The sequence below is a fragment of the Pinus tabuliformis genome, chromosome 6 (assembly GCF_031772625.1).
Source record: "Pinus tabuliformis cultivar Carrire ecotype Pingquan chromosome 6, CPIR1, whole genome shotgun sequence".
In the NCBI taxonomy this organism is placed as follows: Eukaryota; Viridiplantae; Streptophyta; class Pinopsida; order Pinales; family Pinaceae; genus Pinus; species Pinus tabuliformis.
The window spans coordinates 904,242,787-904,270,315 of NC_142292.1; the positions used below are offsets into that span (position 1 = coordinate 904,242,787).

At 40.1% G+C, this 27,529-nt stretch overlaps 1 protein-coding gene across 1 annotated transcript in view; it reads left to right on the forward strand.

Annotated features, from left to right (window-relative positions):
• The first annotated feature begins 7,462 nt into the window (after nt 1-7,462).
• LOC149261861 (clast3-like protein) overlaps nt 7,463-27,529 on the forward strand; it is a 228,405-nt gene continuing 208,338 nt past the window's right edge. Inside the window, exons 1-2 of the mRNA XM_089422850.1 lie at nt 7,463-7,969; nt 8,178-8,343. Coding sequence (XP_089278976.1) covers nt 7,910-7,969; nt 8,178-8,343 — 226 coding nt within the window. The 5' untranslated portion in view covers nt 7,463-7,909. The remainder of the gene's footprint in view (nt 7,970-8,177; nt 8,344-27,529) is intronic.

Below are 27,529 nucleotides of genomic sequence, written 5' to 3' on the forward strand. Positions count from 1 at the left end.
CTTTGTTGCAGTTAGCAGAATTCAACTAGCGTTCAACTAGCATTCCACAGGTTTTTTTTGAATTTATGATGATGATGATATGCATAGGCATTATGATGTTATGTCGACGTATATTGACATATTCATTTACTACGTAATGATAGGTATTTAATGTTGAATACTCATGATGGATATGAAATGCATAACGTGGCATAAGAATTATGATGCTATAGTATTAGGTTTATTGACATGTGGTTCATTTATTATGTGAAGTCATGATATGTCTTTGATGCAAATATATTGATGTTATAACTTATGATGGTATTTCATGAGGTGAAGCATGTGATAGTTGCGTACAAATTTATGACATGCATGAGCATGCAGTTCGTTATTATTCATAATGTTGCAATTAACAATGACGAACGTTCTCATGATGACATGCAAAACTTGGCATGTGGATTATTTTCTATGATGGTATAGCTAATGCATTGGTTGCATGTCGAGGTGTGATGACTGACAGGACTCCACAAATGGGCCGAGAGGGCTAGTTTATTTGATGATCTCGTGCGAGCCCATACGCACGAGGGAGAATAAGTAACACCATATGGGCTGGGGACAAACTCAATCAACACTACATATGCCAATGGTTCCTTTGTCTTGTATAGCTCTTGATGGATAGCTCTTGAGGGCTATGGGACCATCTTGAGGAGGCCAAGTGCCTGATATTGAAGGATAGGTGCCTAGTATTGTATTGGGATGCCGAAGTCTAGTGGGGGTGTAAGGACTTCGATACCTGGGGTTGTGCGCCTTAGTGAGTTGTGGAGGGAGTGGGCCAACCTTGCGAGATGCCCGGTGACATTGAGCACTGTACTGGATGCCTGCCTTGGGGTAGATGAGGTCTGAGTCAGGCGCGAGCCTTGGGGCCAGCCTTGGACTAGGATACAGACCGAGGAGGCTTATGCCTGATTCCGAAAGTGGGAAAAAGGACAAAGATTCCTTGGGATTTCCCGGGTGTTGTGAAACTTTTGATGCCTGCTGGTTATACTAGTTCAGCAGAGGGTGTCGGGACTATTACATGAAGTAATAAATAACAAAATAAATGTAATGTCCCTTAATAATAAATAATAAAAATAATAAATAATTCAACTTAACTTGGGGACGAAGTTCCTTAAAGTGGGGGAGTATGTAATGTCCCTTAATAATAAATAATAAATAATAAATAATATAATATAATATTAAATAAATAATAAACAATAAATAAAAAATAGTAATAGTAAATAAATAATAAATTCTAATAAATTAATAAATTAATTACATGCTCTAAATAAATATAGATAAGAATAAACTGAAAAATAGCAAAAATCAGTAAAGCTATAAGTAAAAACAAAAGAAATAAAACAAGAAAGCAGTGAAAATCAGTAAATCTATCAAAAAGTAAAAACAAAAGAATAAAACAAGAAAGCAGTGACGTTGAATGTTGACACATGGAGTGTGTGCATGTGGTTCCCCTTCCAATGAGAGGCATTCCATCATTCCATCATTCCATCATCCATTCTCTTGGGAGAATAGTGTTGTCAGACAAAGGATTCCCTGGCAGTAGTACGTTGATTGAGGGCTCGGGGGTGGCCAGTTGTAGCAAGATTTTGTGCAACTGAGCCTATGGTTGGGTGCAGAGTTGTCCCCAAGACTTTGTTGCAGTTAGCAGAATTCAACTAGCGTTCCATAGGTAAGTTGTCTCTCCTCACATTTTTTTTGAATTTAGTGTTAACTAGTTGATAAATTGCGTGTTGATTATAAATCGCTTGATTAATCTAATTAATTACGTGTTCTTATTTCGGGGCTGTTACAACTGACCAAAAGAAATTGCAAACAAAAGTGACAAAGAGGACAAGGGAAGACTATAGGAAGACAAGGGAACATATGAAAAATAGAGAGCTCAGACTGAGGCTGAGAGGGAGGTGGAAAAGAGTGAAACCAAGGAGCTTAGAAGGGGTATGAGTTCCATGAAACTAAGAAGTCCTATTAGAAAATAAAACAAGAGGATATTAGACAATGAGTAAGGTAAGGGGGTAGCAAAAGCAAGTAACTAGGAAAGAAGCAAGACTAAGTCGAAAGGTTATAGGTAGAGGCTGAAAGGATAAGGATGATCCAAATACAAGATGCAAGGTGCCGAATAGAGAAGAAGGGGATACTTGCAATTATTGAATGCAATAGAACAAAAATAAACAACTACTCTAAGATCTAAGCATGTATCAATCCAATTGTGATGAGACTGTAGAAACCAACCTTGCAGAGAATGATGCCCTCAAGTGGCTAGTGAATTCTCCTAGTTCTTCTTCATAATGAATTTTCTTGGTGAAGGGGGTGGGGGGTCGTTAAACCTTGCATTTTCTTGCAACTACCTTCTTGCATGATCCTACTATCCTTAGCACTATCCACCATAATCATCCAATGCAATGTGTGCTTAAACTTGTCCAACCTAACACCATTTGTCCTAACCACTTGGCATTGTTAAGTACTGGATTGTGGTCACGTTCCACTGTGTCTAGGGTGGTTTGGATGCCATCCCATTCGGGGAATTTTATATAATATTAATGTAAAATTACTTTTAAGGTTGAGATAGGTTGAATATTAAGAATATTAATTTTATATTTTCACAAATAATGGAAAATTTTACTATAATAGAAAAACCGTGATTGAATTCAACAAGGAGAAGTACAACAAAAAACACAACTAGTGTCTTTCCCGTGAGGGGAGATTAAACAAAATATTCTTCTTCTTACTAGACCAAAAAAAATTCATTTTGACCAAAATATGTGGCTTTGAAATATCTTGATGATACTCATGTTCCTCAACTATTAATTACCTCAATTTTTTATATGTGCCAAGATTGGCTTGTGTGTCCACCTATTCATTGTCACATAGAACATGGAACCATTGCATCGTTTCAAACCTTAATTTGATGGTTATAATTTGAAAGAGAACTTGAGGCAACTTATTGTACTTTGGAGTTGTACCATGAAGTATATGCGTGATGATAATTGTGAAATCCCCAAATACCAATAACTTTTGTATACCCCATTGGTGTGCTAATGGCAGACCTTGGAGCAAGGCATATGCTTTTGCTTGGTTGTTAGTCATATGATCAAGGCTACATGTAGAGCAATGCATTATGATTCCTTGGACAAGAAATAAGCCCTTGCACCTGTCGCCCTTTAAAAAATATTATATTTTTAAAATGGAATTTTTAATCATTTAAAATGTTTTTTGTTTTTTTGTTTTGTTTTGTTTGTTTGTTGTTTGTTTGTTTTTTTTTTTTTTTAGGAGGAAAAAAACTTTATATTCATGAGTGAGAACATACACATATCTGTCATTTTGACAACTCTTTCATGGCCTCAGTGACTTTCCTATGCATTTGATGTCATAACTTGTCAATGCTTTCCTGTTTATACCAATATCATCATAACATGTCACCAGGGAGGGATAATAACTATTCCCATCCCGTGACTATAAAAAAACCAATATGCTTGTGTCTTACAAAAATCGTTGCAACAAAGAAACAAAATAGATGAATCAATTTTTCATGTCAAAGAAATAAACAAAAGACACTGTGAGGTAACTATTATGCGCGAATGAATGTGTAGTCATATTCCACACCATTTGAGAGATTTGAAATGACAAAGGTCCCAACCAAAAGTTTTAATGCATCCTTTGAGAGACAATTTGCAGTAGAGTTTAGTACACATAAAATGTGTGTGAACGAGATCCAATCAAAGGACTGATTGCTTCTTTTGTATCTAGGAGAATTGTCTATAGGTAGATATTTTCAATGTATATTTTGTTGTTAACCCAAAATATGACTAATTTTTTCAACAGGATATCATGATTTCACTGGTGATATGCAATACATGTGGTGGAGCCAACAATGGAAACTCCATGCACCTTTAAAATACAAAATTACTCTCTGGTTGACCATAAACAACAAATTGTTAACTTGGGATAACCTTATCAAGAAAGGATGGGTAGGACCCAATTACTGCCATCTATGCAAATTTTTTTCTAAAAATGAAACTCATTTATTCATCTCTTGTGTATACATAATGTAGGCTTTTAATATGGCATTGAAAGAACTAGGAACAAAAGGCTCTTGGACAATTACAAGTTTGGTGGATTGCCTCAAAAAATGGTTGGAGAATAAAGATACAACATCCTTTCAAGACCTCTGATGCATATTGATAAATGATATTTGGTGGGCTAGGAATTCTGCTATCTTCTCAGATCGGTACATTCTAGCAGAGGTTATGGTGGGCATGGTAATTAAACAATGTATGGAACAAAAGTGGAACCAAAGGCCCAAAAGAGATGTGTCCCCGTAATGCCTCCCCTCACTTTAGGCACTCCATGCAGTTTTTTCAATGGTTTAACACAATGCCACTCAGGCAAGTATGAGGTTGGCACGATCCTCTTCCTCACACAATCACACTACATGTCAGATATGCACCCAGGTGAGGCATCAACAATCGTGTAGAGCTCCTCATGTTGTGCACTCTTCTACAAATTTCCTCCTTAAAAAAGTAAATAAAATGCAGGTTATGGGGGACTCAAAGTTAGTCATAGAATGGGCCAACTGAACTCTGTGGTAGATGGTCTCTCAAATATGTGTAGTCCATAATTTCCTCGAATTCCACCTCAAAAGTTATAGAAACACTACTAGTGGAGAAACAAGCTATTTGGTTGTCTCCTGTGCAAGTTATCGACTAGATCTAATGACAAGCAATTCCTTAAGTTCCTAGATCAAGAACTAGGAGATTCAACTTGGATCAAGTTGGTCCGACACCAAATGATAGTGGCCATGCACATCACCTCCAAATACCATACTTCACCACCAAATTCTAGTTACTTTGATGCACTAGTGGCCATCTTAAATCTCTAGCGAAGGTTACAGTGGGCCTAGTAATTAAACAATGTCTGTAACACAAACTGGAACCAAAGGCCCAAAAGAGACGTGTCCTCATAATGCCTCCCCTCACTTTGGGCACTCCACGCGATTTTTTCAATGGTGTAGCACAAAGCCACCTAGACAAGTATGGGATTGGCACGGTCCTCTTCCTCACACAATCACACTATGTACATGTCAAATATGCACCCAGGTTAGGCACAAGCAATCATGTAGAGCTCCTCACGTTGTGCACTCTTCTACAAAATTGCCTTCTTAAAAAATGTAAAAAAAAGTAGGTTATGGGGGACTCAAAGTTAGTTATAGACTGAGCCAACCAAATTCTATTGTAGATGTTCTCTCAAATTTGTGTAGTCCATAATTTCCACAAATTTCACCTCAAAGGTTAGAGAAACACTACTAATGGAGAAACAAACTATTTGGTTGTCTCCTATGCAAGTTATCGACTAGATCTAATGATGACCAAATTCCTTAAGTTCCTAGATCAAGAACTAGGAGATTCAACTTGGATCAAGTTGGTCCGACACAAAATGATTAGTGGCCATGCACATCACCTCCAAATACCATACTTCACCACCAAATTCTAGTTACTTTGATGCAAGTTATTGACAAGATCTAATGACGAGCAAGTTCCTTAAGTTCCTAGAACAAGAACCAATAAATTCAACTTGGATATAGTTAATCCGATACCAAATGATCAATGGCCATGCACATCACCTCCAAATACCATACTTCACCACCAAATTCTAGTTACTCTAATGCACTAGTGGCCATCTTAAATATCTAGGGCATCACCAAGCAATGGTGGTTGTCTCTCACCATCTCATGTTTAGTTGAAATTATCCCACCTCCAGTGTAGGGGAGAGATCCCCCGAACTCATGATTCATTATGGAAGATGATGGATTCGTGTTCATGGGCATGTCTTTTTTGGCTTGAGTCTTATCACTCGAATTCTCATAACGTGAAGAGAGTGGAGCATGCATGCTAACACTTGTCGCACTAATATTAATCTTTTCATTCAATTTTAGGATGCTGTGGTGCTCATCTATTCCATTCAACAATAAAATCCTAATGCTTTTTGAGAAATCTTGGTTAGCATTTCGATTGGCATGAACATTGTTTTTTTCAAGAACTTGGAAAAATTATAAAGTTCAAATTTTTTTTTTTTTTCACTCGTTTAATATTTCTTAAAATGTGATTCAACCTAGACTCTTTGGATATTGGTCCTTTCACCATGTGGCGAATAATAATTGTAGAGACATAAAAAACCAACAAATGAAGAGTGCCATTGGCCCAAGCTAAATAAAGTCCCATGAACATACACACCAATGAACATACGCCTAGCCTGATTGATTGTCATTTGACCTAAACCCCAGAGAAATTATATTTCCTCAGAAACTTAATAAAACCCTTTTTTCGCGCTTACCACCCCACAAAATATATAAATTAAAAATAATTATATAATAATAATTATTATAATTTTAGAATAACTAAAATAATATAAAGTATTTAAAATATATTTTTTAATATATAAATAAATTGATAAAAAGAAACCTATAAAACATAACTTTTAGCCATAATTGATTTGTAATAGGTTTTTAGGTTTTCCGCTTAATTTTTAGTATAATTTGCTTAGAATCCAATGGGAAAATGTTGGAATCATAAACTTAAGCTTGAGTCATGAACTCTCCACAATTCCGGCGACGTAAGGTTTTTTAGGGTGCTGAATCGATATATGAAGTCAAAAACCAATTTTAAACAATGAAGATCAAGATTTGCCCATTTCTTTTTACCACATTCTTCCTAAAATATCCACTGAATCTATATATGAAGTCAAAAACCAATTTTAAACAATGAAGATCAAGATTTGCCCATTTCTTTTTACCAAATTCTTCCTAAAATCTCCACAACATATAATATTGCGGTGGCCTAATAAGGGCACAATTTCGCAAAAAAACAATGGGAATTCACGCAGAATTTTAAAAAAGTCCAGCAATTTTTTTTGGAAATCCAAGCTACCGCTGTCAAGATTTTGTGTACTCCAAAAGTTCTTATGGCGCTAAATCCATTTTCACAATAAAAAACAATTTAAATACTCCTAAGATTAGATTTTTAAAAATTAATTTTACACTATTGGAAAAATTGTAGCCTTATTGGAAAAATTGTGGCCTTGCTAAAAAATATAGACAATGCCCAAAGTTTTTAACTACATTTAGTATTCACACGTCTTTTCAGTGAGCGAATTGTTAAAAAATTAAACTAACTCATAATCAATTTGAACACGAAAAAAATTAAATTGCGAAAAACGAATACCGTAAACTAATACTCTCATAAAATATCATTTCATTTTATACCCACCAATTTGCAATAAAATTGACCTAATAAAAAAAAGTGGCAATCCTGCACTGCGCTATGCAACCATACTGGAAAAAAGCGAATAAACATGACAATAAAATTATAATGAGCAATAATACGCCCTATTTATTTAGTAGCTTAAAGTAATTTTGACAACCCTGAAGCCTCCTCGTCTCCGTGCTCGCATAAAACCACGCTTAAGCAGACTCCGTACTGAGCTCGTATAAAACTGTCCTTAAGCAGACTCCCTTAGCTCGCATAAACGCGACCTTAAGCAGACTCCCTTCTGAGCTCGCATAAACGCCTACATTTCGCCTCTGCGCTCGCATAAAACTATGCTCAAGCCTATTTTCGTCGGCGTTCGCATAAAACCATCCTTTTAGCTTACGTAATTTGAGGGAACACTCCCCTCTAAATTAAATTAACATGGAGCGATCTTGTGGATTTATTCAATTTCTGGAGGACAGATTTACTAAGTGACATTGCTCGTTTGGAAGAAGTTCATCGCGTTGCCACAATTCCGATACATTTTCCGCCTTCCCATTTCAGTAGAATTTCCTAATATATTATCCCAGTTTGGCTTCGCGGTTTAATCTCCCAGACTGAATAATTAAAACATGGAGTTCACAGCTGAAGAAGGCAAGCGACCACATAGCCATTGCAGTACCCTCATTCTGGTAATACAACTCCGTGATGCTAAACTCGTATTTTCTGTAGTCGAGACTTTGGGTTTTAATCAAATTTAAACTCCAGCTTTTTGTTTGATAGATATCCATTTGTGGCAAGGGCTTATAATGTTAGGAACTGCAAGCCAACTCTGAATCTGTTCAGAAATGTTTTTTGGTTTTTTAATTAACTTATACTACCTTTTTTCTTACGGCGCAGCCTGCTCTCTCCATTGGAAATGTGGGACAATTGGCAGTGGATCTCCTGGTGTCGTCTTTGAGGGCTGATAAAATAGGATACTTGGACGATCCATACGTTTTGCCCTGTGTGGGAAATGATGCCTACGGACCTGAACCCCGAGGAGACCTAGCGGTGGCTCTAGAAGGTGAAATATCTTTGTCAAAAATATTAGATTCTGGTGAAAAGAATCTTGAACGACGAACCTATCTGAGAGCCTTTCTGTTCTTCGTAGATTTCCATATGTACTAGGCTTTCTGGATATTAGGAAAATATTAACCTAAGTTAAGGTTTTTGAGTGTTTAGATTTTTTGTTTCCAAAACCTAAATTAATAAACAGAATATAATTTGAGGAAGAGTATCTGAAACTCATCTAGTATCTAGTCTTGCCTCAAGAGATTATTTGTGTCAAAGCATATTTATATTATGTGTGAGACTGCGGGTATGGTTTTGTCATACATGTAATCAACGTATTGTACACACCCACATAAAGTGAATGATATAACGTCTGGTTTCGAATAAAATCGTAAGCCGATAGACCTTGATTGAAAATTTATAAGCGGCTGGTGTGAACCTCTTTATCCATGGTGAGAATGTGGGTGCTTAAAATGCCATCAGTCATGTTTGATACTTGAGTTGAGATTTTTTAGTTAAAAATAAGAAAAGCAATCAGTAACTTCTCTTTCAACATGTCTGTCTCTCCTCATCTGTATATGTCTGGGCTACTACGATCAAGATCCTTTTATCCGTGTGTATAATCATGTTTTAAAGTATGGTGCTCCAGTGGTAAGGGGTTCTATCGCACAGAATAAGTCTAGTAATCGATATTGAAGTATCAAGCTCCCAAAGTTTCCATGGATATCGATTTATTTAACATTTACAATTTTTTATAGTTCATTACAGAGCTATGTAAGTGCCTCTAGTGATCTGTTTATCAAAATTGGGAATTCCAAAAGAGACTTGCTATGGTTCTAGACATGAGAATAGAAGACCAAGAAACTACTGAAAGTGTCTGGGAAATTAGATAATACAAAAGGTCTCACAGGAGCCTTACATCAGAAGAAAGCTTATCTGAATAAAAAATGAAGGGAAAGTTAAAAGTATAGTCTTGATGTATGCCATCTTCATAGTTCTCCTTGGAGTCTTCCAGGGTGCCTGACGTTTAGCTGCAAAATCAGTGTTTGGAAGTGTGCTGCTCTTGTTTTTCATTAGAGAAGTTGGTTCGTCAAACCTTTCCTCTAGATCCACATGTCCACTAGACATTGAGTTTCTTATTTCTATGTTTTAAGACCACAAAACTAATACTTCCCCAAACATAGAAGTTTGTAGTCTTTGCCAAGGGCATCAACACTCTTATCCTGACTTTCTCTATTTTGTGAAGTTTATACATAGCTATGTCTCAAACTCTATGTTTTGCTTGGCTCGTCCATTGTCTAAGCCATCTTCAACATTGCAGCAAAGAAAAGCGAGTGAAAGAATAACACTAAATTCTCCTTGAGGCAGTTCATTGATTTAGAGAAAATTCCTAGAGAAAAGCATCAATAAATTTATAAATTATGCACACACATGATAATACCCAGAGTGCAAAGAGAATGGAAATGATTATATTATTTAATATTATGAAAAGAGAGACGAAAGTGATGTCTCATGAGATGTGCAGGCTTTGGTAGCAACCAACATTATATAACTAAAAACCACATATTTTACTAATTTCTCAAGTCACTTTATTTTAGTGCTATCAAAATTGGCCAGCAAAATTGGTCTGGTTCCAAACAGTCTGGCTGAAAACTGGTCTAGCTACAGAAAAATCCCTAATTGGGACCAGTTTGGAGGCCTGCCATCACTCTTCGCTGGGTATGGTTGCTTTGTAGATTTCCAGAAAGCTTTTGACACTTTTTCAAGTGAGGCATTATTCCAGAGACTCCGCGACATTGGTATATCAAAGACCCTCTTAATTGCTAGCATGAGACTCTATGAGTCAGTGTTGGGGCGCCTCAAGATGGCTGATTGTCTTTCGGACTTCATTCAAAGAACCATTGGGGTGAAGCAAGGGATTTATATTGATGAGCTCGAGTCTTTCCTCCATGAGCACAGACAAGAGGCTGACGACTGCCTACTGCACCATGTTTTGATCTCCTTGCTCCTCTTCGCTGATGACTTGGTCTTGTCGGCCTCTACTCCTGAGGGATTATAGAGACAAATTGACGCGTTGGCTAGTTTCTATGACCTTCGACAACTGAAGGTCAACTTGGCTAAACCAAGGATTTGATCTTCAATGGCTCGAAGAACTCTATTGCAGACCTACACTTCTACTACCACGAGTCAGAGATCAAGAGCACTACAACGTACACCTACTTAGGAGTACAATTCACAACGGCCAGATTTGGTATGTGGATGACACTCCAACCTCGACTCAGTAAAGGTTACGACTCCCTAGCCCTCATCGAGTGACAATGCTTGTAGGTACAGTTCTTGGACGTTTTGTCCAAGCTCCATCTCGTGGAGGTCATTATCAGACCCATGGTCCTCTATTTTTCCGTGATTTGGGGACCCAATTTACTATAGTCAGATTGGGCCACAATGGAGAGAGTCCAGAGCCTGCTACTCCGGCATATCATCCGCTGCAAATTCACCATGAGATAAGAGGATGATATCAGTTCCTATATAGAGGGTCTGAAGGATCCCTCTCTTCCTTCTTCCAATATCCTAACCAGAGATGCTTATACCTCTTCACCAGGGAGATATTTAAACACAAATCTTAGATCCTACATACCCCGCCTCACTTGGGGATGATTCAGACGATCACATCATACTTTCAGGTTGATCCGGCTGATCGGAGCAACAAGCGATGAGTTGAGTTCCAAGGTATTTTAGATAGTAGAGCAGTAAGACCTCGGGTCTCCCCTTAGTCCCCCCCTTTGGGAGGCCAACTGGCACCCTTGAGACCGTTGCTGAAGTGCCAAACAACACATCAATTCACTCACACCCAGAGTGTTAGAGGGTTTAGTACCAAACAATTGCCGAACAGGCCCCGTCTTTGATGGGTTCCTCCCTAGCCCCAATGGAGCAGCCAAATACTTATTAAAAGCTATTTTCCTTTGGCCTTGGATGTTAGGAGTATCCTTCGCTCATACACCCCCCGAGGATCATGCAACTGGACTCCTCGTTGGATCTAGAGGACTTTGATAGCGAGCTAGCGCCACTTTTGCCCCCTTCGCCGTCGATTATCAGACTCTGGCATTCTTGACGTCATCGACCTCTAGCCATGGACTTATTCCCTTAACCGTCTACATGATTTGGTTATATACATGTTTATGAGGCTGTCTTATTACTTTGTCCTTCTTTACTTTATTTTATCCTAGATATAGCTTTGGCATTTTCTAGGAGTTGTGTTTGCACTCCCACACTGTACTTGTACTGGTTGTATCCTTCAATCCCATTGGCCTATTTATGGTCATTCTTTGGACATTAATAAAATTATCTTATCTTATCTTATCTAAACTGGACGGTACCTATTAGATCACTTTGTCCCGTGACTCCTAGAACACACTTAAAAAACAAAACAAAAATACACAAGAAAGGTTTCCCTCACTCATAAACCCTAATTCAATGTTATATAATGAACCTCTCCCCTCTATTTATGTGTTATCAACATTGGTGTCGGTCAAGAGAATTTCTTGTTTGATTTTCTTTTTAACTTTTACCTTTCAATTAAAGTAAATGTCCATCTAAATTTTTAAGATTAAAAGTAAAACATGGATCCCCATTTGAGGATGTTTGGTATTTGTCTTGGACTCCTCAGACAAAGGTGTTTTTTCAGTTTCAGTAGTCTTAACAATTCTACATTTGAATGTTGTATGAAATAAAACTCTAAAACCTCGGTCTTCTACATCTTTTAGGTTTGGGGATTGTATGAAGAAAACCTAGGAATTGAATTCTTGCATGTAAGAAATGAGAAAAATGTTTAGGGAACATGTGCTAGTAGTGAGATCAACTACCTCATTGTTAGAATAGTTTCAACTTAAGCGTACATTGTCCAAGTTGTCTATTCAACATTGTACACCGTGTTACCACTTAAACTCTCTCACTTAGGAGGAAAAATCCTAACCTCAATGGGAAAGCCTAGATGCAACTCTCAGGCAGGCCACCCATTGCCACCTTGTGGCTTTGCTTCACTCTTCAAACTAAGGAAAAGAGGAATCCGAGTCATGGGAAATTGATCCAAATTTGATCAATATATAATTTGTCATCCATCTTGATCTTTTAGAGTGGAAAAATTAGCGAAATTAGTGTATAGATTAGTTTTATTGGCAGGACCTAGTTTGGATAATTAGGTTTGAAACCTTTCGGGATCCTTTTGAGGCTTTAAATGACGTGTTTTGGTGGTAAAACTTCTCCACTTAAGTGTGGGGCTTAGTGACGCTATTTTGCACCTAGAGACCTTTACAACATTGCAAGAAAGATGCCAATCAGAGTTTGTATGCAAAAGTTATGCCTCTGAGAAGTTGACCTATCATGATTGACCACCATAATTTGAAAGGATGCCACATTAGCCCTTGTTACTCTTAAAAAAGGGGCTAGCTACACGAAAACATGTTATTCATGGAAAAAGGGGGTAGCCACATGAAGACTATGAAGATTGAAGAAGACTCTAGAAGGGTCAAAGTTGTAATTCTAATATAGAGTTGGAGTCAAACTTAACCCCTAGTTGGCTATTGAGCTATGTTATAACTAGGCCAGTCGGAGGAAAAGGGGTTCCATTCATTTTCGATCGTATCTTATTCCATAGTAGAGCCGAACAACTAGGGAGTGGGAGTGAGAGAGCATAACAAAGCACTTTTAGTGTCTGTAGTAGCCTATTAGCCCATAGGGCTCAGGGAACTCCACAAAGAGTGCCTTATCCTTTTGTACTTGCATTATTTCCATGCCAGAGAAAGAGAGAGTTGAGCAACTTCACCTCCCAATTGGGTTCTCTCCTGTATGGGTTTCCTAGAGTATATCTTGTGTTCATTGTGGTTGGTGTGTGATTGTATTTTATCGTTCTCTATTTTTTGCATTTTATCTATTACATGCATTAGTAGCAAAATAATAATTAATAAATCTGAAATCTAAGGAAATTAATCCTAATAATATAGATTTTAGTTTATTTTTATTGGATTTGTTATGATGAATTGTCGAGTGGAATATCCACAACAGTTTATTGATCATATTGGTACCAAAGCCAAGTTTCTTTGGGGAATCTCGTGGGAAGTTGTAGGGGATGCAGGAAGCAACTTAAGTTGGAAGTCATAAATGTTGAAAATTGGGGCAATTATGGGACGAATTTCCCCATAGAAACTCTAAGACCCCAAAAGAAAGCCCAACTGCCCCAAAAAGAATTCAAAGAAATATTATTATGACACTTTTTTTTTTTTTTTGTAAACTAAGGAGGGACCATTCTTTTTCCATTACTTCGAATTGAAACCATTACATTTTCATGGTGGCCTCAACCCGCCCTGAGGGGAAACCGGGTCTGTTGGCCACCTTAAGTTTTTGACAGCCATCCAAAAACAAAAAATACTGATTCTTCTTGTCCATGCTATGTAAACTATACATTCGAAAAGATTACTACTACTTCTTGTTTGCATTCTTAACTGAAAATAGAAACTAAACTATTCAACCGTTTTCACAAAAAACTACAGACAGTATATACATATCTTCCAGTATTAGTCCGCCATGACTTCTTGCTGCTCCTCTTCTTTCTTTATACTCGGGTTGGTTTCCTTTATCAGCTGCTGAATCTCCTCCAGTTTTTTATCCTGCATTATCAGAGTGACCTGAATGTTTTGCAATTCTTTCTTCAAGTTTGGGATTCCCTGTGACAGTTCTGCCATCTCCATGGCCACTTGCTCCATCGCCTTCGCCAGTAGCCTTTTCATGACCCAGTAAACATGCAAGGCCTGTTTATACAGAGTCATGCGGCCTCTCGTGTTCCCTGGATCCGGGAGGAGGTATTCCCAGTCTTCCATTTCTGACCCTGATTGCCCCTGGGTCGCTTCTTCCTCCAGATGCTGGATTATCCTTCTGATGTCTTTATTGGTGTTCTCACAGTAGGCTTCCTCCGCAAACTGAATCCTCTTCTTTAATGTTTTCCTGTATTTTCTTGCTGGTGCTGGTTCATTCTCTACCCGTCTCCCTTCCGATCCTCCTCTTCCTCTGCTTCGTTGTCCTCGTCCCCGTCCTGCTCTTCCTCTGTTCCTGTAATTTCCCCTACCTCCCCGACTCTTCATGCCTGAGGTGCTTCCGAAGTCACCTCTCTCCTCTCGCCATTTGTTACTCCTGTCTACCTGCTCCCTGTCCTCCTGTATTTTATCCTTTGCTGACCCCGCATCCTTCCATATCTTCTTGCGTGGTTGTTCCTCTCTATCTTGGTCCGAGTCAAACATTTCTACTTCTTCTTCCGTGTCATCTTGGATCGTCTGATACTCCTCTGCCGTTTCTCCCTCTTCGATTCCTTTCCCCTTCTTTTCCTGGCTTCTCCGTCCTCTGTTGTCTTCATCCTCGTCGTTCCTCATTCTCCTCCTTGTCGCCATTCGATACTTCCTTCCGGCGTTGTCCGCTTGTCTTCTCCGCCTTCTCTGCCTTACTATTAACCTGCCCAGAGCTTTCACTGCTCTGTCTCTTCGCAAATCCTCGGCACAATTGTTTAACGTTCTCCTCTGTTTATCTCGCCTTCCTTTATGATGTCTCCTCCGCCGATTCTCCTCGTCTCTCGTCGCTCGCTTCACCTGCCACCTGCCGATTTCATCACCACCCACCTCCTTTCGTCCTTCTTCTGTGCGGTCGTTCCCACGTCCGATCTCTGCCGCATTACCTCCACCGGCTTCTTCCTTCATTGCCTCGTCGCCGTCCCTTCTCGATATGATACCTTTGCTGATAATCCCTCTGTCCTCCTTCATCATTACCTGACTGTCTTTTGCCTCGTCATCCTCTCTTACCTGATCTGTATTAATTGCCCTGATCGCCGTCATTATCACCCCGATCGGGGGTCTCTGGGTGTCTCTTTTATTGAGTTGCGGATTCATTATGGTCTTGAGTGATTATAGTGGTGAGTTCATCCCATCCCGGTTTATTCCTCATTGTTGGCCAACTGTTGTCGATCTTATCCTCCTGTTCTTTACTCCCCCAGTTTGCAAGGTAGTCTGCAGCCTTGTTTCCTTTCCTCCTGACGTGATTGATGATTTTGTAGTCTATTCTCTTTAATAATTCCACCAAGTCTTGGACGATCCCAGCCGTCCTCCAGCTTCTAGCTACTTGCTCCCATTCTTTCCCGTTGTTGAGTTTTCGTAACATTTCTACAACTATCTGAGAATCGCCTTCTATTTCCAGATTTGTGTAGCCATTCCTTACTGCTATCCTTAGACCTTGATAGACAGCCCACAGTTCTGCTTCATTGTTGGTCATTTCTCCTCCCCCTTCCGCGTACACCCATCTTGTGTGTTTCTCACTGTCCCTAAAGATGCCCCCAAAGCCTGCCGGTCCTGGGTTCCCTTTGGAAGCCCCGTCAAAATTCAACTTAATGAAATTTTTCCCAGGGTATCTGAACTGATCTGGACTCTGAGTCTGAGCTCGTTGCTGCATTTCCTTTCTAGGATATACCATGCCAAATTCCATGTTTAGTTTTGTTAAGATTCTTCCTTCTTCCGGGTTCGCCTTCCAATCTTCCTCTTCCCAGATTTCGGCCAGAACAGTTTCTCTAATCGCCTTTTGAATTCCTTTCCATATCCTTTCTGGATTATTGGGCTTATCTAAAAAAATCCTTCGATTTCGTTCCTTCCACAGAAACCATATCACGAATCCTACCGTTAAATTCCAACTTCTCCTTACCACCTTGCATGAAAATTGTCCCTCACCCCATTGAAAGATGGTCTTTTTTATGTCACTGGGGTCTCTATTTGCTTTTCCAAAGAGACTTCTGACCTCCTCCCATTGATGCTGGGCGAATGGGCAGGCGTTCAGAATGTGTTCCTGGGTTTCGGTCCCCGTTTTGCAAAGGCTGCATCTCGAGGGTCCGAAGAATCCTCTCTTCTGGATCTTATCCCATGTTAGGATTCTTTCTCTTCCAACTAGCCACGCAAATATGGTTATCTTCGGCCACCACTTACTATTCCAGATAACTTTCCATTCTGCGTTTTCTTCCTCCCTCTCCTGATGATTTGTCAGATAATATGCTTCCTTGACTGTAAAGGTCCCTTTCGCAGATTTTCCCCATCTGAGAATATCCAGTCCTGGTCTGGCTTTAATTTTCCTTGATTCTAGTTCTTTTATATATATTCCTTGCTGCTCTTGGTCTATGTTTTCATCCCATTCTTCTGGCCTTCTCCAAGTTCTCCATATCCCATTTGGCTCCCCTTCTTTCCAGTAGTCTCTCACGTATTCTCGCCCTTCCCCTATCGCTTTTTGCTGTGTACTTTGCAAGGCTTGTATACTGGCCAATTTGTTTCTTTGTTGCCACTCCTCGTCCCAAAATCTAGCAGTACCTCCTCCTCTTATTTCCCAAAAGGCATAATTGTTTATGATATATCTACTCTGGCTTGCTAATTCCCAGATTGCGGAGCCTTTGGGAGTTTCTTCAGCTCTAAGGATGCCTGCCGTTGTTGCGGGCATGTTATATTTCTGGGTCCATATTCTCTTCCATAAGTCATTTCCTCCCCTCATCCACCTCCACCACAATTTTGCTCCTAGCACTTTGTTCAGCATTTCCGGGTCTCTAAGACCTAGACCCCCTTCTTCTTTTCTTTTAGTCAAGCTTTTCCACGAAACCAGTGCCCATTTCCTCTGCTGCTTTGGCCCTCCCCATATGAATTTGCTAAAGATTTCTTTCATTCTCATGCATACCCCTTTGGGGACAGCCATTATAGATAGAGGGTAAATAGGTATCGCTTGTAAGACTGATTTCAATAACACCAGTCTGCCTGCTATGTTCAGCGATCTAAAAGACCAACTTGCAAGCCTATTCTTGAGTTTCTCTATAATTTGTTGCCAGTTTGCCATTCTTGTGGGGTTTGTATCTAGCTGATTCCCCAGGTACTTTGTTGGAAGTTCTCCATGTCTGAACCCTAACGTTCTGGTTAGATGAGCCTTAATAGTGTCTGGAGTGTTAAAGATGAAGGTACATGATTTCTCTTTATTTATCTCCATACCAGATGCCTCCATAAACAGATCCAGGATTCTTTTAACGCCCCTTACCTCCTTTATTGAGACTTCACAGAAGAGCATGACATCGTCTACAAACTGCTGATGGGTGATGGGCAGATTGTTACCCCATAGCCTTAAGCCTTTAATTTTCCTTTCCCTCAACTCTTTTTTAAAATACCTTCCCAAACCCTCCGCAGCCATTATGAACAAGAAGGGAGATATAGGATCCCCCTGTCTTATTCCTCTAGTAGCACTGAAAGTTGACGATGGAACCCCATTTAGCATGACTGAAAAAATAGGCGTTGATATCATACTATAAACCCAGTCTATCCATTTGCTGCTAAATCCAAAGGCCCCAAGGATTGCCTTGAGGTATTTCCAGTTTAAGCGATCGTAGGCTTTTGATAGATCGAGCTTTATCATCATTCCTTTCTGTTTTTTCTGTTTTAGAGAGTGGATCGTTTCCTGGGTTACTACTAGTCCATCGAGAATTTGCCTTCCCTCCACAAATCCTGTTTGCTCAGGTGAAATTATGCTAGGGAGAATGGGTTTTAATCTTTTTGCTATCAGAGTGGCAATTATTTTGTATATTACATTGCACAGGGCAATTGGTCGAAAACCCTGGGCATTTTTAGGGATCAAAGTAAGGAAAGTCGAATTCAGACCCGGCCATACCTTTTGCTTCATGCGAGATTCCTCTACTGCCTCCAGGATCTCCTGTCCGAGAAAATGCCATCCTGCTTGATAAAACTCCACGGTGTATCCATCTGGTCCTGGTGCTTTGTTTTTTTTCATACCCTTCACAATTTCCTCCACTTCCTCTAATGTGGCTGCCCTCATCAACGCCTTGTTCTGTTCTTCTGTTATTATTCTAGGAATCTCTTTGCAGATGAGGTCTGTAGCTGCTTCTCTATCTACTTGAGGTTCTGTTAGGATGTCTTTATGGTATCCTACCAATACTTGCTCAATTCTTTCTTGATCAATTATCCTTTCTCCTTCTTCGTTTTTAATGGAAAAGATCTTGTTCCTTTGCCTATGTTGAATCATAGCTTGGTGGAAAAACTTGGTGTTTCTTTCTCCCTCGCGTAGCCAATTAATCCTGGGTTTTTGTCTCCTATTATGACACAAAAATTGCTTGAGCAAGCAAATTGTGTTTACATGTTGGTCTCTCCTCCTAGCATCAAAAGGTTAATTCATAAATGGATTCGTCATTAAGGCGACTCCATTGAAAGAGAAAATATATTTAATTATGAGCAAATTTAATTTGAATTACTCTCTAAGGATATTTCAAGTCGGCCTGGTGGATCAAGTCGGCGTGCCCCAAGACACGTGACTTTTCGCTTGTGGAAACAACTATATATTGGCATCTAAGCTACACCATTTGGTAAGAGAATTTCAGATCTTTGTGGCTCTGTAATCCGCATGATCTCTGTGGGTATATAATTCGCATCTCTGTGGACATACAATTTGCATTTCTTTTGTGGTTTATGAGGCTTACATTGTCTCTGCTAATATGGCTCGCATTGCCTCTGTGATTCGGATTCCTTTGTGGCTCGTATGGCTTTGAAATTCATATGTCTCTGTGGCTAGAATGGATCACTTCTAAGGCTCGCATTTTTCTGTGACTTTCATACACTCTGTGGCTCACTTTGAAGCTCATTACAATGGTTAACATACTTCACTATGGCTTGCTGATCTCTGTGTGACTCGCATTCTGGGGTAGCACGCATTACATGTTGATTTAGGGTAGCATCGGATGTGCTCTAGCCATGAAAATTGGTGGAGAGGCTAAAGCACATGAGATCCCCAAGACCCATAAATGGTTTGGGGAAATTCCACCCGGTTAGAGAGATATTAAAATAATTAATATTTTTAATGGATTTCTAAAGTCTAAACTTAGGAAATTTAAAATATTAATGGGTATTAATATAAAATTGGGTGAAAATGTTCTAAATGACATGGATCAAGCCAAATCTAATCTTAGCCATTGATTAAAGATTTAATCTCGGTCGTTGAAGACTTAACAAGAAAAATATAAGAGGAGGCTTGAGGGTCAGTTGGAGACACACCAATATTGATAAGTCAGTTCGATTTTCTAGAGCGGGGCTTGCTGAGAAAATTTGAAGAAGTGATCTATTGCAACGAGGGGTAGTGAGTACATAGCAGAGAGGCAGAGATAGTGCTAAGGGGCCAGCACAGTGATCGAGGAGGCTACACAGAGCAAGCAGGAGCCACGCAGAAGGCCAGAGAGACTGTGCAGAGGCTGGCAGAGCTTGCGTGGGTGACGCAGAGGGCCAGAGAGCTGACAAAGAGAGGCAGAGGGTTGACACAAGGGGTTCTAGAGCTACGCAGAGGCCAGTAGGGTTGATGCAGAGCCTTGGAGAAGCGCTGGAAGGATTTTTTTGGGGCAGACTTGCTGAATATCTGCTTCCAAAGAGAGGTATTACTGCCAGATAGAAATCTCTGTTGGGTGAGCCAGTTTGGCACCCTAGTTGTACTCAAGAAAGCTGCTTAATAATAAAACCCTCAGAACTGCTGCACCTGTTTTCTCGCATTGGGTTTTTCCGGGGACAATTGTCCAAAAATATCAGTGTCCCTTGTGAGTTTGTCTATTATTTAAGTTGATGATCTGTATATGAGTTGAGACTGCATTTGTGTTTATTTTCAGTATTTATATGGTTAAATAACTTGTTAAGGAATAAACAAGTAGGTGAAATAAACCAGATAATGCAGGAAGAATTTCTGACGTGTTAGACTTAGAAATTTCAACATGGTATCGAAGCATTGCAGATCACAGGAGAACTGAAGGCACCAACAGAAATCAGAAAATTTGCAGCAGAAACAGCTGTCTTGAGAGACAGAGCTGTTCCTAAGCAGAAGGCAGCAGAGAAGGAGTGACACAGAGGGCCTGCGTCATCATTTCGAGCCAGAGAGAGGGCCAACACAGAGGCAGAAGAGGCTCACGAAGAGCCACGTCATCCTACTCAGTCAGGTAGGCTTGACGCAGTTGGCCAGAGGAGCGATTTAGTCTTGCCGGGATTGCACAGAGCTAAGAGGCTCAGTTTCTTCAGCTGCTGGGGCCTAGGGAGTTGTGGGCAGATTGTGGATTGGGAAGCTGGTGGGGTGCTGTTGCTGTCGAAGTAGAACAATACCTAACGGGACAGAACCAAGGTAGAGGGAGCCGCTTCCTTGAGGGATTTCTAGCTAAGAAATCCAGATCCGAGTTGCAGTTGCAAAGAGGATCGGAGAGGAGCGGATTGACAGTTGGCGGGAAGATTTCCAGTAGGGAAATCGAGACTCAGAAGGAGTCTAGGAGAGAACTTCCAGGAGGGAAGTCGAGACTCAGAGGGAGTCCAGTAGAGGAGCGGAGATGGCAATGAACAGACTGAGGGATTAGGACAGGTTGGACGGGGCCTCCAACTTTGTCATCTAGAAGGCCAGGATCCTGTTTGTTATGGATAGACATCACATCAAGGGCTTCGCCTTGAGAACCGTGGCTATCCTAGTCGACCCAGCTGATAATGAAAGGTACGAGGATGTAATGGCGAAGGCAAAGTGCATAATCCTTGATGGGGTCAAGGATCATGTAGTACAACATATTGCCGAGAAGAACACCGCAAAGGAGATGTGGGATACTTTGACGACATTGTATCAGGACACTTCTGTGCAGAGGAAGATGCTACTGGAGAATCAACTGCGGTTGTATCAGATGCAGAAGGGGGAGCGGATAAACCTATACCTCAGCAGGTTGCAAGAGATTCAGGACCAACTTACTTCTATAGGGGCCACACTGGATCAGGAGATCATGGTGAGGACTGCCCTGAATGCAGTCTCCGAGGATTGGGAGACATTTGTCCAAAGCATTTTGGGCAGAATTGATCTTCTAGGATGGGAAGAGATGTGGGCAGCTCTTCGCTAAGAAGAGATCAGATGGTTGACTAAGGCGGGAAGTAGCAGCAAAGGAGGTCGAATCAAGAAAGAGGAGGAGGAGGATGCGGCTCTGGCATCTGCAGGACAGCAGGGGAAGAGGAAGAAGAAGGACATCTCCAAGGTAAAGTGCTTCCATTGTGGGGAGTTGAGTCATTATGCAACCTAGTGTCCCAGGAAGAAGAATAAGGGAGAGGCTTCTGACTCCAAGGCAACTCTAGCTTAGGTGGAGAAAGAAGTCGAGACGAATGACGACTGTGCCATGAGTGTTCATGCACCTCTATAGAAGAGGTGGGGTGGCATCGAGCTATAGTCAGGAGGACTACAGAAGATGAGGGGCAGGATCCTTGAGGTACCCAAACTCTTGGATCATATCCGGCTATGGGAACCCCGAATGACAGTAGCAGGATGACGGATGTCAGTAGAAGCAAGATGCGGATGGAGCGACGAGGCAGTACTAGAGTGTTGGGCTTTGTAGCAGCGCAGTGGGGGTTGCAGCAGTGCGAGATGCACAAAGGTGTTTGCAGCAGTGTGAGATGTACAGTGGAGGTTGCAGCAGTGCGAGAGACACAGAGATGCTTACAGTGGTGTAGAGGTAGCAGAGGGAGCACAGGATAGCAACATAGGTAGCTTCAACATCAGGAGACTTCTGGACTGACAAGGATGTCAGTGGTTGGGTAGATCAGTTACTTACTTCTTGGTAGCTGAGTTGCAGTGCAACAGTTAGCAGTGGTAGTGCTATGGGCAACATGATGCAACATGTTGAGAGGGAGCTGCAGTACAGATGTAGCAGTGGCAGTGGCAGAGCCATGGGCAACAGTATAGGAGGCAGTGGTGCACTGGATGTTGGGCAGCAGGCCAAGCATCAACACAGGTATCGGTGCTGGATGATCAATGTGATGTTTAGTGGTGGAACATTACTAGAGCACATTCCTTGCTAAGAGGGAGTGTTGATTTGGGGTAGCATCAGATGTGCTCTAGCCATGAAAATTGGTGGAGAAGCTAAAGCACATGAGATCTCCAAGACCCATAAATGGTTTGGGGAAATTCCACTTGGTGAGAGAGATATTAAAATAATTAATATTTTTAATGGAGTTCCTAAGTCTAAACTTAGGAAAATTAAAATATTAATGGGTATTAATATAAAACTGGGTGAGAATGTTCTAAATGACATGGATCAAGCCAAATCTAATCTTAGCCGTTGATTAAAGATTTAATCTCGGCTGTTGAAGACTCAACAGGAAAAGTATAAGAGGAGGCTTGAGGGTTAGTTGGGGACACACAAAGATTGATCAGTTAGTTCGATTTTCTGGAGCAGGGCTTGCTGAGAAAATTCGAAGAAGTGATCTGTTGCAGCGAGGGGCAGTGAGTACATTGCAGAGAGGCAGAGATAGTGCCAGAGGCTAGCACAGTGATTGAGGAGGCTACGCAGAGCCAGCAGGAGCCACTCTGAAGGCCAAAGAGACTGCACAGAGGCTAGCAGGGCCTGCGTGGGTGACGCAGAGGGCCAGAGAGCTGACGCAGAGATGCAGAGGGCTAACGCTGGGGGTTCTAGAGCTACGCAGAGGCCAGCAGGGCTGACACAGAGTCTTGGAGAAGCGCTGGAAGGATTTTCGTGGGGCAAACTTGCTGAATATCTGCTTCCAAAGAGAGGTATTACTACGAGATAGAAATCTTTGTTGGGTGAGCCAGTTTGGCACCCTAGTTGTACTCAAGAAAGCTGTTTAATAATAAAACCCTTAGAACTGCTGCACCGGTTTTCCCACATTGGGTTTTTACGGGGACAGTTGTCCAAAAATAACGGCGTCCCTTGTGTGTTTGTCTATTATTTCAGTTGATGATCTGTATATGAGTTGAGACTACATTTGTGTTTATTTTCAGTATTTATATGGGTAAATAACTTGTTAAGGAATAAACAAGTAGGTGAAATAAACCAGATAATGCAAGAAGAATTTCTGACGTGTTAGACTTAGAAATTTCAACATTACAGTGGTCAACGATAGTTCAAATCTCCTTTCTTATGGCTCTCATTTTGTTATGACCCACATACATCACATTGACTTGTATTTTGGTATGATCTCCATGGCTTGTTCTCGCACATCTCTGTGGTGTGGCTCACATATGTTGCTCACATACTTTGTGGCTCGTTTTATAGTGGCACGATTTCTTGTCATCTTTGTGGTTTGTATACTTATCAATGTGTCTAGTACATATTTTTGTTACTCGTTGTGCCTCACATCTATGGCTCACATTTGATCCTTATGACCTACATTGTAAATCACTGTGGTTTGACGTCTATGGCTCCAATTGTATACCCCTGAGATAGACCTTTGGTTATATGCTGACAATGAATCATGATGACAGTAACCTTGCTCCATGTTAGTAGTAACCTAATGTGATAATGATTTTGAATATGGCCATGACCTATACTGACAGTACCTTTAATGGACATGATAGGGATCTATATGATGACAATGATTTTACTCTATGTTGACAATGACCATGTCTATGATACATGTGACAATGACTTTTATGATACATGGTACAGTGACTGTTATGATACATGTGACAATGACTTTTATGATACATGGTACAGTGACTCTTATGATACATGTGACAGTCACTATAATGATGTCAGTGACCTTACTCTTTGTTGACAATGATCATGTCTACGATACTCTTTTATTATACATGGGACATTGACTCTTATGAGATACATGTGACAGTGACTATCATGATGACAGTGGGATCTATGATGACAATGACCATGCTCTTTTCTCTTATGATACATGACAATATTCTTGACAGTGATGATGACAATGCTGACTCAGTAATGACACTTTCTTCTATGACAAGGATGTTGCATCTTGTAATAGTGATATGGCAGTGACTCTCTAGATCAGATTGTTCAGTTCACAAACGAAGTTGTGAACTGACTTGGGTTGGCCCTAGGAGGCTTGATGTATTTGATGTAACCTTATTGTACTTTGCATCTTAGTTGAACAATTGATGAATATTTAATAGAAGAAGAATTTGGTTGGGTTTTCCCCTTGTGGTGTTTTGATCCGGTCTTTGACCTAAATCCTAGTGTCTCTATTATGTATGCTTTTCTTCCACTGTTCTTTAGTGTTCTGCTTCATTGTTGATGTTATTGTTCTATTTACATAATTGCTAATGATGTTATGATGTTATGGGGTGAATGTTTCATGTAAATGATGAAAATAGTTTGAAAATGCAATTATCTACAACAAAGAACAATCTAGCCCTAAAAATTAACAATAAAAGCCCAACCATGGTTGATGAATTTGTTCATAATAACCCTTGAGATTCGACAAAAGGGATATTCTCGAGGTTGGAAGCGTAGGTTGTAGATATCAACCGATATGAAACTCCTTATGGTGGCTTTGGCAAACAAGTTTGAAATTGGAGAAGATGGAGGTTCCAAGTTCCAACTTAAAGGTAAGATCAAAGGGAAAATCACTTGATTAGGAAGATTCAGAGGAGTCTAGGAATGAACTCGAAAAAGAGCAACCAAGTTCGAGTGTCGTTACCCATTCAAGGTCCCTATTCAAGTGGAAGTGAAAGTCGACATGAAGTCGTATCAAGGTGATATTGATGCTTTAAAATTAAATCGTTGTTTGCAACAACTAGAAGTTTCCTTTAGCGATCACCACATAAATGAGGAACAAAAATTATCATTTGCTAGATTGAAGTTAGAGGGCCATGCCCTAACCTGGTTGGAAATCCATTAAAAGACACTTAGGTGGGAGGGTGATCTCCTAGTAACTAAGTGGGAGGACTTTAAAACCCTTGTAAAGTCCCAATTTAACCTATTGGGTATGTTGAGAATCAATGGATCAATTGGCACTACTTCAGGCAAAGGTAGGGGCAGAGTGTATAGGAGTACACCATAGACTTTAGGAAGAGGGCCATCATGCTCGATATCTCTCCCAAGAGCCCAAATGTACTCCTCTAGTATTTGAGGGGTCTACTTAGCGATTTATGAAAGCAGGTGATTTGGTTCAAGCTAAGAACAATGGATGAGGCTTGTGTATAGGCACAATACCTATAAAGAGTAGGCCAAAATAAAAGGGAATCAAGCATTTCAAAATAGAAAGAGCATTAGGAAGCTTCCAAGGAAGGGAAGAAAAAGTGGAAAGGGGGAAAGGACAAGAAGAAAACAACCACTACACATTAGTGCAAGGACCATAATAATCACTGCAACATTGATGGCCACATAGAGGAGAAGTGCTAGAAATTGCATCCAGAGTTGAACCTAAAGAATTGAAAGGAGAACAAGAAAAAAAAGAATTTTCTTGCCACAGATTTGACTAGTCAGGTGGAATGCATCTTTCATGTGGATGAGAAGATTGTTTGCACCTCAGTGCAAAAGGAGCTGAATTTCAGTAGCCATTAGGAAGCTTCCAAGGAAGGGAAGAAAAAGTGGAAAGGGGGAAAGGACAAGAAGAAAACAACCACTACACATTAGTGCAAGGATCATAATAATCACTGCAACATTGATGGCCACATAGAGGAGAAGTGCTAGGAATTGCATCCAGAGTTGAACCTAAAGAATTGAAAGGAGGACAAGAAGAAAAAGGATTTTCTTGCCACAGATTTGACTAGTCAGGTGGAATGCATCTTTCATGTGGACGAGAAGATTGTTTGCTCCTCATTGCAAAAGGAGCTGAATTTCAGTAGCCTTCATCATCATGAAGAGAAGGAGATGATCAAGCTCTTCCACATGAAGATATAGGTCAAGAAGACCAAGATCATTGCCCTATTCGACTTAGGTTCACAGGTTAATGTCATAGCAGTGAATCTAGTCAACAAACTTGGATTGGAGGTTCAAGATCATCCTAGCCCATATCCATTGGGATGGATAAATACAGATGTAGAAATTAAGGTAACAAAATAGTGTAGGATAAAATTTGCTATCAACGTTGGTTTTATTGATGAAGTAGAATTGGATGTAGTTCTTGTTGCCGCAAAATCTAGCAGGGCTTGTGAGGGGACTCAAAAGACAGGGGCCAAAACTTGTAGCAACAATGAGGGAGATTGCCACTATCACCTCAATAATCTTCGTCATGTTCTTTAGTGGAATTTCACCACAAGGGAGTGTTCCTAGTAATCACCTATATGGATATTCTAAGTTCTAGTGTTCAAGGCGATGAAAATGTAGGCCAGGTGAAGACACTTTATAATGGACGACAGCTCAATTCTTGGTAAAGGAGCAATGTATCATGCACCTAGACTAGATAATGACTTGTACAATCTAGGGTTTCTTGATATGCAACAACAAAGGAATACCTAGACACATAAAAGTCAAAGAAAGGGTTTACTAGAAGATTAGGTCAACAAAACAATAAAGCAAACCCTTAAACTAAGCCTCAAGTTGAAGCTAGGCTAGGGTTAGGGTTTCCAAGGCACAAAATTATCTAGAGAAGGATGGCATTAGTCCTACTAGGGGAAGATTTACCATTAATAAAACTAGATTCTGAGTTAAAAGGATTGTAGAGATAAACCTTAGGTTTTTATTCCACAAACATACATCAATAATGCCCTGAATCAATTCGACCCTTGGAAAAAGCCCTAGTGGCCTGCCTTAAAGGCTTAGGAAAAATTTAAAAAAAGACAAATATTTAAATTTTGAAGGTTTTTGATCAACACAAAATTCACGAGTGCCTAATCCAACTTGGGTGATGAAGTATTAGAGCAAAATTTAGAGATAAGTGACAAATGATTGGAGTAAGGGGGGAAAAACAATTTTCCACTTTATAAAACCCTAACTATCTTCTTTGTGAGGGGAGACATTAAATAGGAGATGCGCACTATGAGTTCTCCTATGGATTTCAAGGAAAAAGTATTTAACATGCAAAATTTAACTAAGATTCCCACAAATATTATGCATTTGGTCATGGATCATAGCAAAACCCTATCAATAACTCAATTACATGTAAAATAATGAAAATTCTGCAATAAAATTACAATTCTTCCATGAAAATACCTTCTTTCAATACCATAAAGACTTCTCCAATACACAAGTCAATCTCCAATAGCAAATGCTCCATAAAAATCCCATCTCCACTAGTAGCAAATTAGATAGAGGTTAAATCGTACCCTAGAAGAGGGGCTAAAACTCAAGTATGATGATGAATAAAGTCAAGTGAGGGATCCTCTCTATATATGAGGTCTATCCCTCTCTTTTACAAAATAAAATTAGCATGCAA